A 15,257-nucleotide genomic window follows, 5' to 3' on the forward strand; every position below is an offset into this window, starting at 1 on the left:
ACTAATGGAAGAAAGCAAAATTGTTTTACCAGACAAGCTACAGCCTGGATTCATTATAATCTGCCTGATGGAAAGGAAACTACAGCACATCTGAAGTTTCCTATTTCCACTGAAAGATGCATGCATGCCAGCATACTAAACCTGCAAAAGGTCACTGCTGTGATATATGGCACCACCTTCTGCCCATATGCAGGTGGCGCAGCAAAGCCGCAATAAACAAAACCCTAAAGCTGCTCCAAGCTCTGGCTCAGCTTCCTCCAGACAAGTCCTTAAAATAGCTTAAATAACAGGATGCAAGAGGGGAAAGTAACCCACACATTTCCTTTTAAGGACATATGCTCTCAGCAGGACCACAGATCCCTATTTGCCTTAAGCTAACATTTCAGAGCATTGTTTTACTACCTTGCAGCATCGAACAAAATGTTCAACTGGGCTATGTTTTTAAGTACTTAGTGTTTCCAGAAAAAGATGCTTATCTCTGCTATTAGGATCAGGGAGGAGGAAGACAAATAAGCAGAGCAAGTTTGCAGATTTTGTTCTGCCACGCCTCTTCTATGAAGTGCCACTGTTTGGCCAAGTGCAGAGACATTGCACACCAGTTCTGTGGAACAAATTCAGAGATTAGCTGAGATTGGGAGCAAACAGCTCTTCCCCCACTAACACAGGTTGTTTAAAGCACAGATAGTTATTATGTCCCCTGTAATAATTACTTTTGTCAGACGTTAAAACGTTCCTTCCACCCCTGCTGTTTATCACTTGGCTCACTTTCGGCAGCAATACCTGGTTATTGGATGCAGGGCGTTGCTTGCCCAAGCTGCAGCTGACTTTAATGCTAACCTTAAACCGCAGTTTCTCATCTGTGGACTGGACTGCTTCTAGCAAGCAGCAGGTAGCCTACGGGACTTGCCTTTTGCTGCCAAAACAGCATAACAGGTGCATGGGAGAGAGGGGATACCTGCAAGAGGCACAGAGAGCAAGAGGTGACAGAGCACACTTTAGCAGACCTTAGGGATACCCTCTGACACTAGAAGGCTGACTATCTACCCAGTCCAGCTGCACACAGAGCAACTGATCAGACACACATCCTCAAAGCCCTATCAATCCACACTAGCAATGGCTGTTGTAGTAGGAGCATTCCTGGCCAGAGCTGCGACTTGCCCAGTGCTAGAATTAAAGCAGGTCTCCAGGAAGCCAGCGCAGCCATGCACTGGAGCTTGCACATCACCTGGCGAGCAGAAATCACTCCATTAAGTGTTTCTTCCTCCCTCCCCACATCTCCCTTAAGACATCAAAGAAACCAGCTAGCTGAGTTTTACTATAACCATGCCTCATTGCATTCAAAGTCTTCCAGGTAGCTGGATTCTGAAGCGGAAGAAAAATCTCACTTTAAACAGCAGCCTCAGTCCATTGTTTTTTCACATTCACTAGGGACACCATTAGAAGTTCCCAGAGGAAGTCAGTCACGTCATTAGCAACCAGTTATGTAGCCAAGGGCAAAGATGGCTCCTTTAGGCAAGAATGAAAGGAACAAGAGCATTAAAAATGCTCTTGACAGGCACAGGCCCTCCCACAGCAGCATCTGTGAACTGTGCCATGCCTAAAGCACACAAAACAGAAGGCAGCTAAAAAGAACTAGTAGATCTCATCACACTTGTGGGTACATACTAATGGCTAATTATCACATTTTTTAATACGTAAGCTTTGACATTTCTTTTATATTTGTAAACTGAACAGGGACAGCAGAGCAAGCTGGTTTCCTAAAACAAATCACTATCTGACTTGAGTTTCCCACTGTTTTCAGTGCAACGGCAGACAGCCAACCTAACCTCAATAATTTCCCTACACAGTAGCGACAAAAAGCCACTCCATCCAGCCAAGTTAATCATTTTCAATTTATCCAAGGACAGAGCGGGCTGCCCGCACCCATGTCTCAAAGTTTGCAATTAGAGGTGCATTACACAGCTAGAAGCACGATGGTTACTCACCTGCCTCTGTGCCAGCTGACTTCCACCTGCTGGAAAAGTCTGGGACAAGAGCAAGATAGGAGAGGGAACTGCCTAAAACGCAACTTGCTTCATATCCTGACAGCAAATACTATTCTGCGAGAATTGGTTACCTTTGAAAACTACTTTTTCCCCGTCATGTTGTTAATTTAGAGCAAGCAAGACTTCTGTTCAGATGCGAGGCAGCTACTGATTCAGAGCAATAACCAGTGCTCAAGCAGCATGGATGTGCAGCCAGGGAGATGAGCAGGGGCGGATCTGACCACTTGTGCAATGTCCTCCCATTCAGTGCCAGCCCCAGGCGTGGTTCCCCAGCTGCAGGCGCTGACCTCAGCCCACTGCCACCGTCCTGCTCCCATCCTGCCCCTCCCTGGCCTTTTTCTGATCCTCCTATAAGTCCTATCAGGAAACTAAACCAGCAGAAAAGTTTTCTCTGTGATGTCAGCTCTCTGCCCATTTAAGCTTCCTGAAGCAGCCTGCCAGGGGCTTGTGCAATGCCAGTATAGGGGAGCAGGGAAGCAGGCGGAGGCAGCAGGCTGCAGCTTGGGCAACCAAGCATCACCAGCTGCGAGGGAAGGGAGACCCAGGGAGAAACAGAGCCAGCAGAGGGCACCGCACATGCTCGGTGGCCACAAAGCATTTTATTATCACCGCAAGTTGCTCCATAACATCCAGGTATGCAGCCACTAATTAGGCTTTGCCTGTAAGCTCACCAGCCGTGGTGCCTCAAATGCACCTGCACAAACCAGAAATGTAGAGCCTACATTTGCCCTCTGCACAGCTAAGCCCCAACCGCCAAAGCCAGCGCCCTCAGGACCAAGCGCTGCGCAAGCCCTGAAGTGCTGCCTGGGCCAAACGAACACAATGCCTCTTTGGATATTTCTTCCACCATCGGCAGCCAGAGAAGCCCACCCGGAGCACCAAGGCAATGCTGTCCACCAGCGCTCGCTGGCAGCCACACTGCCCACGTCCTTTCCTATGTGCTCCTTGGCTAGAAGTGACAAGCCAGAAGCAACAAGACTGCTAAGGGATTCCTGGGCATGAAGAAGGCCACGAGACAAGGAGGCTGCCTGTGTCCTGCTGGCACCGTTTTTCATGGGGGTGGGATAAGTCCTCTTCAAACGTACAGCAGACAGGGACAAAGTGACCTTCTCACTGCAACTTACCGACTTTGGCAAAGGCCTCCTTGAGTTCTTCCAGCTCATCTTTTGAGATTTGCGTGGTGATGGCCATCTCATGAATTTAGTGAGTACCTAAAGAGAGAAAAAGGACGCTGTGTGAAACCAAGCTGCATTCAAACACACGCAGTTTTGAACAGCAGTACAGTAACAATCGGTAACAAGGTCACCGTACCTCTCAAAGTCGCATTTATCTTTCCACTAAGAAAAACAGATGTGAAACTTGGAAGATGGGAAATGTGCTCCTTACCAAGTCAGAAATCCCATTAGCTTTGTTAATATTTAGCTCCCTGTATTTATTTTACAGGCTGTGTTATTCTGCACACATTAAGGTACCCACTACAGGTACATGCTGTAGTTTGGAAAAAGTTCGTATCTCCAGGGATTTTCCACAGCTTTGAACAGAAGAGATATCTACAATTAAAATATTAATACAATAGATACTGAATGCTCTGCCTGCCCATTTGCCACTGAGAGCATGCAACTACCTAAACCAAATAAAGATTCTGAACAGTACCTGAAAAAGGTCTTTTTCCACAAAATAGTATATCTGATATTGCTTGCCAAAAGGAAATCTGCTTTTCTACAACAAAACTCTTTGAATAAACAGCAATTTGCCAGAGTCAGTCTCTCAATGGCATGCAAGGAACGGGCCGTTTGCACAGCCGCTGACCCCATGCACGCTCCCGAGCCAGGCATGCCAGGAACACTGTGAGCAAGCGCCCGACAGCCAACAACAGCCCCACACCAGCCACGAGCATGCAGAAACCCTGCATTGATCAGACCAGCACAGCTTCAAGGGTGTTTAAAGAAGCAAAGGATGAGGCATGTGCCCCCATGTATCCTAATCCTCCTTTCCAAGCACTGGTTAGGTGGCAGCCTGCTAGCCTAGAGAAGGGGCATCACCAGAAAGATGGTGAAAGACCAGGGACCTGCCCATGTCTCCTTCCTATGACTTCCGTGACAGCAGCATCAGAAGATGTTGGCACTTTGACTGATACAAACAAGAGGGAGCAGTGATTCATTGGACATGCAAATAGGACAAACCCTGCGCAGTGGCCTCCTGCAGACAAAACTGTGGGCATTGCTAACAGTGCCCACAATCCAGTACACACGCTAGCTACAGACTAGCTAAGGGTCTTTAAAAATGAGGATCTGGGCAGGCTCAATGCAACCTCCAGTGAGATTTGCAACCCAAGATTTTCCAACTCTTTGTTAGCTACAAAGCGGGAAAATAAAAGGTCCTCTGTCTATGGGAACAGAGGCAGCCTACACCTCTGTGAGCAAAAGGATGAAGGCTGATTTCAGGTTTACAGACCTTCAGAAGACAGGATCCTGAACAGGCTGGCTCACTGCTTAAGCGACAACCCAGGCTTGGATTCATGAATACCTCTGCTCTGACTAGCAAGCCTCTTGTCTGAAGCTCACAGCTGCTCCACAGCACTTGCACAGGTTTGCCTATAGCTGTAAATATTCATTTTCTGTAATACTTCACTCAGTCTGGAAGGAGAAAAGTCATTAGAGATGAGAGCGATGGGCAGGCGTGGCACCCTGGGAAAACAGCACTGACAGGTGCCAGCAGCAGGGAAGGCAACAAGAAGTTGCATCACTGCAGAGCCGTGAAGGAGAGCAGATCAGACCCCAGCTCTGAGCATCTGCAGAGTTGCCAGCAGGCAGGACGAGATATTTAACAGTCAGCAAGAGCCACCGACAGCCAGACAACTGACTTCAGCCTTGGGTTCATACTACAGGAACAGGGCAGGAGGAGGAATTGCTGCAAAGCTTGTTCAGCTTCACAGAGTAAAACACCACCACGGTAAACTTTTACAGCTGCTCCTCTCACTGGGTGCCCAATCCACCTGACCAGGACCTTCTCCGTTACCTAGCCAGCTCCTCTGTAGCACCCAAGCAGCCCAGTCCTTGGGGCCTCCAAAACCAAAACCTGGGTGTTTTTTTTTTTTTTTTTCCAGGGGATAAAGCAGTTGCTTGGCAACAAAGTCAACTCTGAGCAAGTTTGGTGCACGGTACCAAAGGTGGATTTCACAACTGGCAGAAACTCTGGTATCGAGATTGGAAGCAGTTTCGGCTACACATGGCATCACCTGCCAGGCAGGAGAGGCTGAACTATAATGCTAAAGATTCAGCCAAGCCACTCTCACTCATTCTTTTTTCCTAATCCTCATTTGCTCCAATTCATTTTCAAACCATTAGGGCTTCTCTTAAAACGGATTTCCAAGAACATCACTACCTATCCATTTCATTGGAATTTAATTTGCTGCTATCTCTACCATCTTTAACACCAAAACAAGAAGCTAACACCACTGTAAGCTGAGAGTTTTTTTTATAAAAGCTGCATTGTTTTACTATCAGAGAATTCACACTCAGGATACGCCCTACCATTGTTTGTGCGGGTTTTCACTTGAAAAAAATCCAGTCTCTATGCTTTTCATCTTAGCAAGTCTATGAAAGAGATTTACCTCTGTTTTCATATCACTTTCTTCTTTGTTTCTCAAGTTGAGAGGAGAAAGAGAGAACTTGAACCAAGAGAGGAAAAAAAAAGCAGACACCTGACCTCATTATAGCTGTCTGAGAAGGGGAAAGTGTTATGATACAACAACACAGTATTTGAAAAGGTTAGTGAGACGGAGAAAATTATAAGTAGACAGGGACAGTTAAGCTCCTAGAAGGATTTTATGGAGGTTTGTGGGTTTTCCATTTTGGTTGGTCCCCGCCCCCCCCGCTTTCTCCCAATGAAGAGGATTACACCTACATTTGGCACACTGGGTTGGAGAGCTCTCCAGATTTTTTTTTCTTTTGTGGTGTGTTGCTTTGTTGGTTTTTTGTTTTGGTTTTTTTTTTTAATAGCTGAGTCAAGGGCATTCAGAATTGTGTTTTTCATTCAGACACATTTTTAAACAATTGGCTTTGTCTTCACGGACATAAAACCCCTTTTATAAGAATACACTAGTGATCACACAATAGCTGTCTCTCTCAAAGCCCTGGTGGAGACCCAGCACTGCGTCCCTCATGCCTCACCATGTCCCATCGACTTCTACTGGGAGAAGAGCCTCTGTAGGGCATGCGATGATGGCCAGAGACAAACTCTGCTTAAAGACCCATTTTAGAGGGAGGAAGAGAGAATGAGAGAAACAAAAGATGACAGAAGCTAGTGATCCCACACTCACTACACACCCTGGTGACAGAAGGCCCATTGGTCAATGTGCACAGAAACAGAGCATATAAGGAAGTAATTCCTGCTCAACATCCCTTCACTCCCGCCTTCATCCCTCCTACAGGAGAGAAGAGCTCCCTGCTGCCGGGATACATTAAAGCAGCTTCACAGAAGCACATGGCCAGCAGGCGTGCAGCCCATTTATGCACTTTGAAGACCTCACTTTTTGCTAGAGATGAGAGCTGCTTTAAGCGTGTCTCAGGTTTTCTAATATCAACTCCCTTCCCAGATAGGAGTTGTATCAAGTTTCTGTGTAAACAAGCTTCATAGCTTCTAAACACACCAGAGTCAGCGCATTGGGGTCAGTTTATTTGCTCTCCAGACAGAACTGCAATACTGGCAGGTCAAATAAAGTTGCCCCAGCCCCTGTGTTTTCACAGCTGTAAGCCACCTGGAGATGAGCTGTGAGGATGCTCCATCAGAGGCATGCCTCCACTTTGGCACTCCGCACTTGCAGTGCAGACATCAGACACAAGTTCCAGGAGCTCACCAGGACTTCTGGGTGGATTAACTGCTCAGACAGCAACTTAAGACACCCTGTCCACGCGAAAGGTCCCCAGACAGTCCCAGGAGGGAAGCATTGGAAGCTGCAGCCTGGGCAGAAGATCGGTGGGAAGGAAAATAATTAAAAAAAACACAAAACAGTAGTTTGCACATCTTAAAAAGTGAAGGATTAATTCAATTTTAAAAAGGACACGGCAACCAAATATTTCCCGACAGCAAGTCGAGCACTTCCAACAGAAACAGAGCTGGAATTTGCTTCTCATCCAAATGGAAGAATTTGCTTTCTTAGCAGCTCTGCACTAGTTTGAAAACTGAGCCACTCCGTCTTTCCCTGCCCCACCCCATTCTAATATCTCTACAACTGACTGATTAACAGTATCAGTTTATTTACTCAAACAGGCAAATGCAGAGACACATTAAAGTGTCAACAAAAAGGTATTAATATGTCCTTTTTCCATCCAATTTAAGGAAAAAAAAAGAAAGGAGATAGGACTTGTCTTGGAACAGTGACTCACCCAATGTATATTACTCTTTTCAGAGGAACCTGTGGTTTTACTGTCACTTCATGACAAAGGCTCCAGACATGAGAAGGCAAGTCAGTCAGCATTAGCGAATTAAAAATACTTCAAAACTTTGACCACTAATCCAACAAATATGAGTATTGCTTTAGGAATAACGTACCAGACAGCCAGGCACTGGGTACACCCTGCAGCCCTATGCAAGTGCCAGACCCCCTGGGCTTGCAGCACATGCAGCAGCCTCACTAATTTGGAGGGAATCCTGGTGACTCAGCTGATGTAGGATCTGGCCCCCAGGCTTCCTGTTGCTCACCATCCTCTTCCTCCCTGCTCTGCAGACAGGGCTGCAGCATCAGAGGATGGCGTGGACATCCGTATTCCTACGCTTCCCTCACCCCAGTTCCCCCCAGCTCCTTTTGCAAGATTGCAAGAAGTTTCAGCCAAAATACCCATACTCAGCTTTATTTCATGGTGAACACAGCTCTCTTTGTTCACGCATAGCACCAAGCAACTCACCTCAACAGGCCAAGAAGCAACCCCATGGAGATTCAATTTTATAACTGAATTTATCTAAGCTCATCCATTTGTTTTAATTGATTACCTCCCACCCCTCAGTTCTCCAGCTTGCTCAGGACAGTGCCTTTACACGCAGCACATCAAGTCCTTTCAACTTACTTGTCTGTCCTGGTTTTGTGCCCCGCCAGCGGCTGTGCAGACACTCACTGCACTGCAGAAGGACAAAAGACCACAGGCAGCAATTGCCACTGCGTGGGGCACCCTAAGGCTCACTTCTTCCCACCTCTGTACAAAGCTTACCTCCGGGTGCTGTTTAGTACATCTCCACAGCTGCAAGTGTCCCTTTTGCAGGTCTGCTTTTACTCTTTCAAATTCCTCTAACGAGCATGCTGGGAGAGACACGCTTCCCACTAAGTTTATTTTCATCTGGGAGCGGATGCAAAGACTTCGCTCCCGTTGTTACACAACTCCCTGCCGCTGTAGGAAAAATCTGTCAAATCCATCAGGAGCAGAGATGCACACGGGCATTCAGCACCACCCACCCTTGGCTTGACAGCAGCTCTCTCTGGATTTGGAGACATGTCTATGGGGCACTCACCTCCAGATACACACTTTCCTCCAACAGGTCCAGGTTAAAAAACAAACTTCTCCAAGCTAGATCTGGCAAGAATGATGCCAGAGAATTTTCTGCACAGCGCCTGGGCAGATGCCCAGTGGGGACCCACATTGCACAGAAGCCAGGTCGCCCCAGCTGTAAGGGAACAACTGAAGCAAGCTGGTTTTCCTTAACCTGGACAGCCTAATCCTTCAGTTTTTGCAAACTGGTCAAAGTCTCTTATCTCCCTGCAGGATAGAACAAGATTCACTAGTTTCGATCCTCGTAAATCCTTTTAAAAATGACTGCTGAGCCCACCAGCCAATTCACGTGCTTCAGACTCTCCAGCACAGCAAAGGAGACATTCTGGAGTGCAGCCAAGCCCAGACAGGGTCAGCACCATCAGCACCCCAATCCAGAATGAGCTGCAGCTGGCACCCACAAGAAACCCCGATTCAGCATGACAGACTTCCACTTACAGCATCAAAATAGGAATTAGCCCCTTGCTAAAAGCCCAGGGAGCAGGAAAGCCACACCTTTCAGGACAGCATCTGAAATACTGAAAGCTGGGGAAACAACACAGAAATTTGCATGGATTTGAGTACACAAATTTCTGTGTATGAGATACAGACCAGCAGAAAGACAGCAAGAACCTGGTGATGCTCAACCACATGGCACCCAGCTGCCCAAAGGCTGGATGGGAGGGCAGAAGTCAGTAACCTCCCCACTCCAGCTGCACATGGGAAGAAAAAAAGCTTCCCCAGCCTTTGAGGCCATCCCTCCAGCACAGCCTCATCCAGCCCTGAAGGAATACAAGCCTGAGCTGCCTGATGCACATCAAGGGGGACCTGCAATCCTGGAGCAGGGCCGATGGATGGAGGCTTACTCCCATGAGACAGCATTTGCTGTGAGGTTGGAGGTCCAACCCCATGAGACAGCATTTGCTGTGAGGTTGGAGGTCCAACCCCATGAGACAGCATTTGCTAGGAGGTTGGACTGTCAGACACTTCAAACTGTGTTTAGGACTGCAATGAAAGGGAGAAGCATAAAGTTTCCCACAGACCTACACTCCTCCCTATAGGCTCCTGACATGAAAGACCAAGTGGGTCAGATGGATGGTCAATGCCGGGGTTGTGCTCATTTTCAAGGAGGACAGCAGCTGCCTGCCAGACCTCACTGGCTTGCTTTTGCTCACCCCCACCACACCACAGGCTCCCAGCTACAGTACACCGGCTGCCTCGCAGCCTCAAGTCCATTACTGTTATCTACAGAGCACTTGGAATCTGCAGGGCACAGTAGAAACCAGATAAAGAACTGCCTGAGGCACCAGCGAATCAGTCCTTCAAAGCCTGTTTGCCAAATGCTCCCCCAAAACGTTGCACTTCGGTACACCTCTGTTTTCAGCAGAGCAGCTGCTCCAGGATTAGTGTACTTTCAAGACTGTAGCCCACTAGATCAGTTTAACTTACTTTGAATTACAATGATGTGTTCACATCAGTGGAAGTGGAATGATGTTCCCCAATAACTAGTTATTACAGCATGAAACAGGTAATCCTTCCAAGGCCTCTCAGGAAAGGAAGAGAAAACTCATTCCGCCTGGAACTTCCAAAAGCAAGAACAATTCATCAGAGTGAATTCAAACCTAAATGCAAAGGGGATGGCAGGGGTCACATGTCTGCTAATGGACTGAGACTCAGAAGGCTTAATTTTAAATTCCTGGCTCTGGCACAGAAAAGTCATGCTAGCCTCTCAGGAAATTCTTATGCTCATAGTAATCCTTATTCTTGTGCCGTTCACCAAATAAAGCAGAGTATTAAACACTTCCTTCTGCCTATTCTGTTTCTTAGCCATAAAAGACTTTGAGGACCCACCTCTTAGCATCCATGTACAACAAAACTTAATGCAGCCCTCATTTTATGATGGGACCCCCAGAGCAACAGTGGAAAAGCTAGCAGATTCCCCACCTGTATGAGCAAGGAGGTGTAAGAATCACAAGGATGAATCAGTGCAAACTTCCTTTCAGAAAAGAATGGGACCTGCTTGCTGAGACCTGCAGTTTACCCCTGACATGCTTTAGGCATGTATCCTTCCATTTCCCAATATTCAGCCCTAACGCAGCCCAGTTCCTTACAAAGGTGGCCTCAGACCTCAGGCTGTGCCCTGGCCCACAGCAGCTGGATAAGGCTCTTCACAGATACAAGGAAGTCATGGCCACACAGCCCAGACCTTCCTCCATTCCCCCAGCACCTCCAGCCCCACTGTGCGTGAGGGATGTGCCCACTGAGCACCGTGCAGGACATTACTCTCTGGCCCAAAGACTTTCCTCCTCTTGAAAAGTCACGGCAGATGCTTGAGCCATCGTATGATTTCTGTAACGGCTCCCTGCTTTTACCAAGGGCCTTTGCAGCATCACAGACCTCCAAACTGCAGTCCTCAGCCCCCAAAAGCTACATGACTCAGGAGCTTCTCCCACATTTGGTAAGTAACAGCTTCTACAGCTTCCATTCTCAGGCAGCACCTTTGCTTGGCAGGTGAAGTTGCTGATAAAAAAACATTCCGTGATTAAAAGAAGTGTTACTCAGTCTGCCTGTTAGGCTTCCTGCCTGTCCAGGCAGAGAAATCAACCCAATCCCTAAATTAAATCACAGCACAGTCACTGCTTATTCCATGCCAGCAAAAAAGCTTCCGCAAGCCAAACGCCCAGTGTGACGTTGCCGATCCCCGGTGAACCGGACAATAGGGAGTTTCAGCAATTAATTTTGGGAGGGTGGGTTTTGTGCAGTCTTTCAAAAGGTACAGCCATGGTCAAGCGGTTTCGCAGACTGTTTTTTCAGCTTGGAAGTAAACAGCTGTCCTGAGACTGCACAGCCAGGACTGAAATCCCAGCAGCCCAAGACTGCTGCCCATTGGGCGGATAATGATCATTCAGAGAGAAGCATGACAATGAATGCTGAAACTACAAACCATAGCTTGAACATGAAATTATGTTTCTGTTTCAAAAGTCTCAAAAAAAAAAAAAAACCCACACTAGGAATTTCACCTAAGTGATCTCTTACTAGAAAGAGCTACTGATAAAATGAGAAAAACCTTTCTCCATCCTTCCCCTGCTACTCATAATCTTGTTTTAAAAGTACTTGGGAGAAAGGGAAAGAAGTCAGAGTAATTTGATTCATAGCAAGAAACAATGCTAGACTGTAATAAATCAGCTTTGCTGTATAGCTGTTCTAGTGGTTTTTGGAAGTGGAAAAAGCTGTAAATTCAATGCTTATTTTCTCTAGAGGAGATGCTGAAGATCCTATCTACCCTTAACAAAAGCAGAAACAATCTCAAAGATTAATGTGAAAAGCCTGGAAGAGCAGAAGAGAGCTGCTCTCTTTGCCTCCCAGGAGGTTGCCATGATAGTGAAATTCAGTTTACTCTGACAGCAGGGTGTTCCCTGCACTTCTCCTCTACAATGTAAATTACTACAGGGAGGAGAGAGAGGGAGCAAAGGTACCAAACTCACCAGCCACACACCCATACTCAGATCAGGCTAGCTCTGCTCTTGGATTTTGGACAAGCACTCATCTCTGCAAAACGCACCCAGATTAGCAGATCTGGCAGCCAGGCAGGCTCTCCAAGATGTACCCAGCATTGATTTCTCTCTGGGTCCCCATGTGTGGCTCTGCCGCCTCCTCCCTGGGTCCAGCAGCTCTGGCAGCACCCAGCACACGCAGGACAGAGGCGGAGGGGAAGCAGCTCCGTGCCCTGCTCAGCACCTGGCCTCACCCCACCTTCAGGAGGGTGGGACAGTCCTCCAGCTGACAAATCCACTCCTCACAGCCAAATGTTTTGCAGAAGAAATGCCAGGGAAGAGTAAAATCAAGCTAAATGATACCTCAGAGCAACGCATTCAGTATAAACAAAACCAGGCAATGAAGAAACAACTCTAGATGTGTTTTACAGGCGAAGATTTTCAAACATGTTAAGTCCACATTTTCCCACCATAAACAATTCAGCATTTCAAAAGGTACTTAGTATGCTGGTGTGCTTGAGGTACAAAAGTGTTTTAGTCAGCTTTTGGAGACGGTCAATCCCAGCTTCCAGCATCAAGCACAGTCCGTCTGCCAGAAAACATAGCAGGCGAGATAAACTCGTCAGTTTGGAAACAAACTCCTGCCAACCTGCGATGCCACATGCCACTTCCCGTCTGAACAGCAGCACAGCAGCCCAGAGCCCAGCCTATCCTGGCGACAGACCCTGGAAGTTAGGTAGCCACCAAAGCCAGCAGCCAACAGCAATTTCCCCAGAGTATTCAAAGCTCCTCACTTTCTGCAAGACAAACGTTTAAATATTTAAGGCTAACATGCAAGTTTAAGCAGTTCTGTTGTTTCAAAGCCTGGTGCAGACTACAGCTGGGAAAGACGTGCCCCAGACTGAGATTTCTGGGAAGACACACCCTCAGCACTCAGAAACAAAATACTCTGTGATACAAAGTCTGTCAAAGCACCCGCTGCTGCTCTGTCTGCATGTGCGGTTCAGTCAGGTACACAGATAAATAATGATTTTAAATCAGATCAAGAGACTCACAGTTAATCTTCTTGATTCCGACTAGAACTACTTTATCCGCTACAGCATTAGCGGTCGCTACACATTTTGCGGAGGACAAACCACCAAAGAAAAGCAACACAAGCACTCGCAGGACAGCAAGCTCCCGGCGCATGCTCGCGGCTCAGCAGCCAGATGCCCGAGCAGCAGCACAGCTCTGGCGCCAGCCCGCAGCGAGCCTCCCTTACCTCGCCTCCTCTCCCGGCAGCAGCAACTCATGCGAGCGCGGCAGCGTCTCCCACGCCCACGGCACGGAGCTGGAAGCCCAGCGCCGCTGCCGCCCGCCCACCCGCCGCCCAATGGGCGCTCGCCCTGTGCTGTGGGCAGGCGCTGCCCGAGAGCCCCAGGGTGGCACAGAGCATCCCATAAACAGGCAACGGGGAAGGGGGCAACCCCCTGCCCCTAACTGGCTTTTATTCCTTTAGTGCCCGGCACCTGGGAGCAGAAGGCACTAAGATATGAAGCTTTTAGGTAAGCAAAATATTGTATTTTATATACATGTATGTATATATATATATATGCATATATATGTGTATATATTAAATGTATGTGTATAATTTATACGAAGGTATAAAGCTTTTTATAAAGCTTTTAGGTAAGCAAATAATTTTCTTTATATGTTTTTCTTATATATCTGTATATGAAGAAAATATAAAATTGTGTGCATTTATGTGTATATTCTTATTATTACTTTTATTTTACATAAAAATCTTTATAGCTTCGTATAAATTATACATATACATGCATTACGTATATATGCACAAATACACACATACTTATATTAATATATATTCATCACTAAAAAATGTATCGTTGTTATTACAGATTAGTCTTGGCTTGTCCAGTCAAATAGCAACACAGAGCTTGTATTTTGTTCGAAGCACTTATTTTGTGGAAAGCTTTAAGACCAGCCTTAAGACCACCAGAAGTTTACAGAGCAATGAGAAGCCAGATCTATTCGGCCTCAGCCCCTATTCCGTAGGATGGTGCCTACTATTTCACCCCACTGTTCCTCCAGACAAAACCAAAACAACAAAACCCACAACCAAATAAAATACCCAACAATAAAGACAAAACCAAAACAAACAACAAAACAAACAGATGTGGTCTAAATGGGTGGTAAATACCAAGTTCAGAGCTGGTCCACATAGCAATATATTGCATTACCTCAACAATTAATCCCAGTCTGCTCCAGAGGAAAATACGGACATCTGCTACCAACCAAAAAGACAAGCAACAGAAATGTGCACTCTTTTTTTTTTTAGCTGATCCAACATACAGGAACAAAATAAATCACCAAAAAAGGTTAAGAGAGATTTCCAAAGAATAACTACATATTTCAGAAGTTTCCTTTCCTGATAAATCCACAATGCGTGAGCCCTCCTATAGCGAAAAGGAGAGGACATCACTTACCAATAAACAGAACACTTGAATTAGTAAAGAATTTGAAGAACTCATGACCATTAGAAAAATTAAAAATACTTGACCAATAGGCTCATTGTTTTTCTTTCCTTTTTTTTTTTTTTTAATTACATCAGCCAGGAAAGTGAGTCATTGCCTGGTCCCATTTCTTGGGCATCACCTTAAAATTTAGCTTCCAGCTGTAAATTTTCAAAAGAGGTTTAAAAAAAACCCCAAACCCAACCCCAAACCTACAACCTGCCAGCTTCCTCAGGATGGTAAATATAATGAAAACCAAAATAGAGTTTTTTAAGCCCAGAACTGCAGCTGCAACTTAGAAAGAAAGAAGTTGGCTTGAAAAGCACTTTTGCACTCCACTGGGATCAGGTTGCCTGCGCATCAGATGGGATTTGGGAAGAGCAGCTTCAACGCTGCTCTCACTTGCATCAGCAGCCGGGTTCAGCATCGCGTTGGTCCCTGGGTGTAAGGAGTTTGTCTGACCCACAACAGCAACAGAGCCTGTGAAGTCCTGGGGCAACCACGCAACAAAAAGTGAATATATTCATTTCAGGAAGTTTAGTCCCTCTCTGTTTTTATGTGCAAACACACCACACAATAAAAACCTCACACTGAGTTTTAGGAAGTTTTAGGCTTTGGGGCTTTACTGGTCTTAGAGACAGCATGCAAAAACTCAGCTCCCAAACTAGACTATGATTTCTTCTG

General features: G+C 46.5%; 1 protein-coding gene and 1 long non-coding RNA gene across 21 annotated transcripts in view; one reads left to right on the top strand and one right to left on the bottom strand.

Annotated features, from left to right (window-relative positions):
• The window catches only part of PLS3 (plastin 3), a 58,074-nt gene that overhangs the window by 25,957 nt on the left and 16,860 nt on the right, over positions 1-15,257 (bottom strand). For 10 of the 20 annotated variants that reach the window (XM_040571954.1, XM_040571949.1, XM_040571937.1 and 7 more), the window contains one exon: positions 3,170-3,256. In XM_040571954.1, the coding sequence (XP_040427888.1) occupies positions 3,170-3,236 (67 nt within the window). In that variant the 5' untranslated portion in view covers positions 3,237-3,256. Of the gene's footprint in view, positions 1-3,169; positions 3,257-6,903; positions 7,005-8,251; positions 9,494-12,128; positions 12,858-13,115; positions 13,454-14,300; positions 14,799-15,257 lie in introns of those variants that run through there. The other 10 variants (XM_040571941.1, XM_040571953.1, XM_040571939.1 and 7 more) reach the window with 10 other exon arrangements.
• On the top strand, positions 9,367-10,364 carry LOC121077111. Its single transcript, XR_005823899.1, has 2 exons — positions 9,367-9,458; positions 9,498-10,364. It is a non-coding gene; the product is annotated as an uncharacterized LOC121077111 (long non-coding RNA).

Source organism: Cygnus olor, chromosome 13 (genome assembly GCF_009769625.2).
Source record: "Cygnus olor isolate bCygOlo1 chromosome 13, bCygOlo1.pri.v2, whole genome shotgun sequence".
Lineage (NCBI taxonomy): Eukaryota > Metazoa > Chordata > Aves > Anseriformes > Anatidae > Cygnus > Cygnus olor.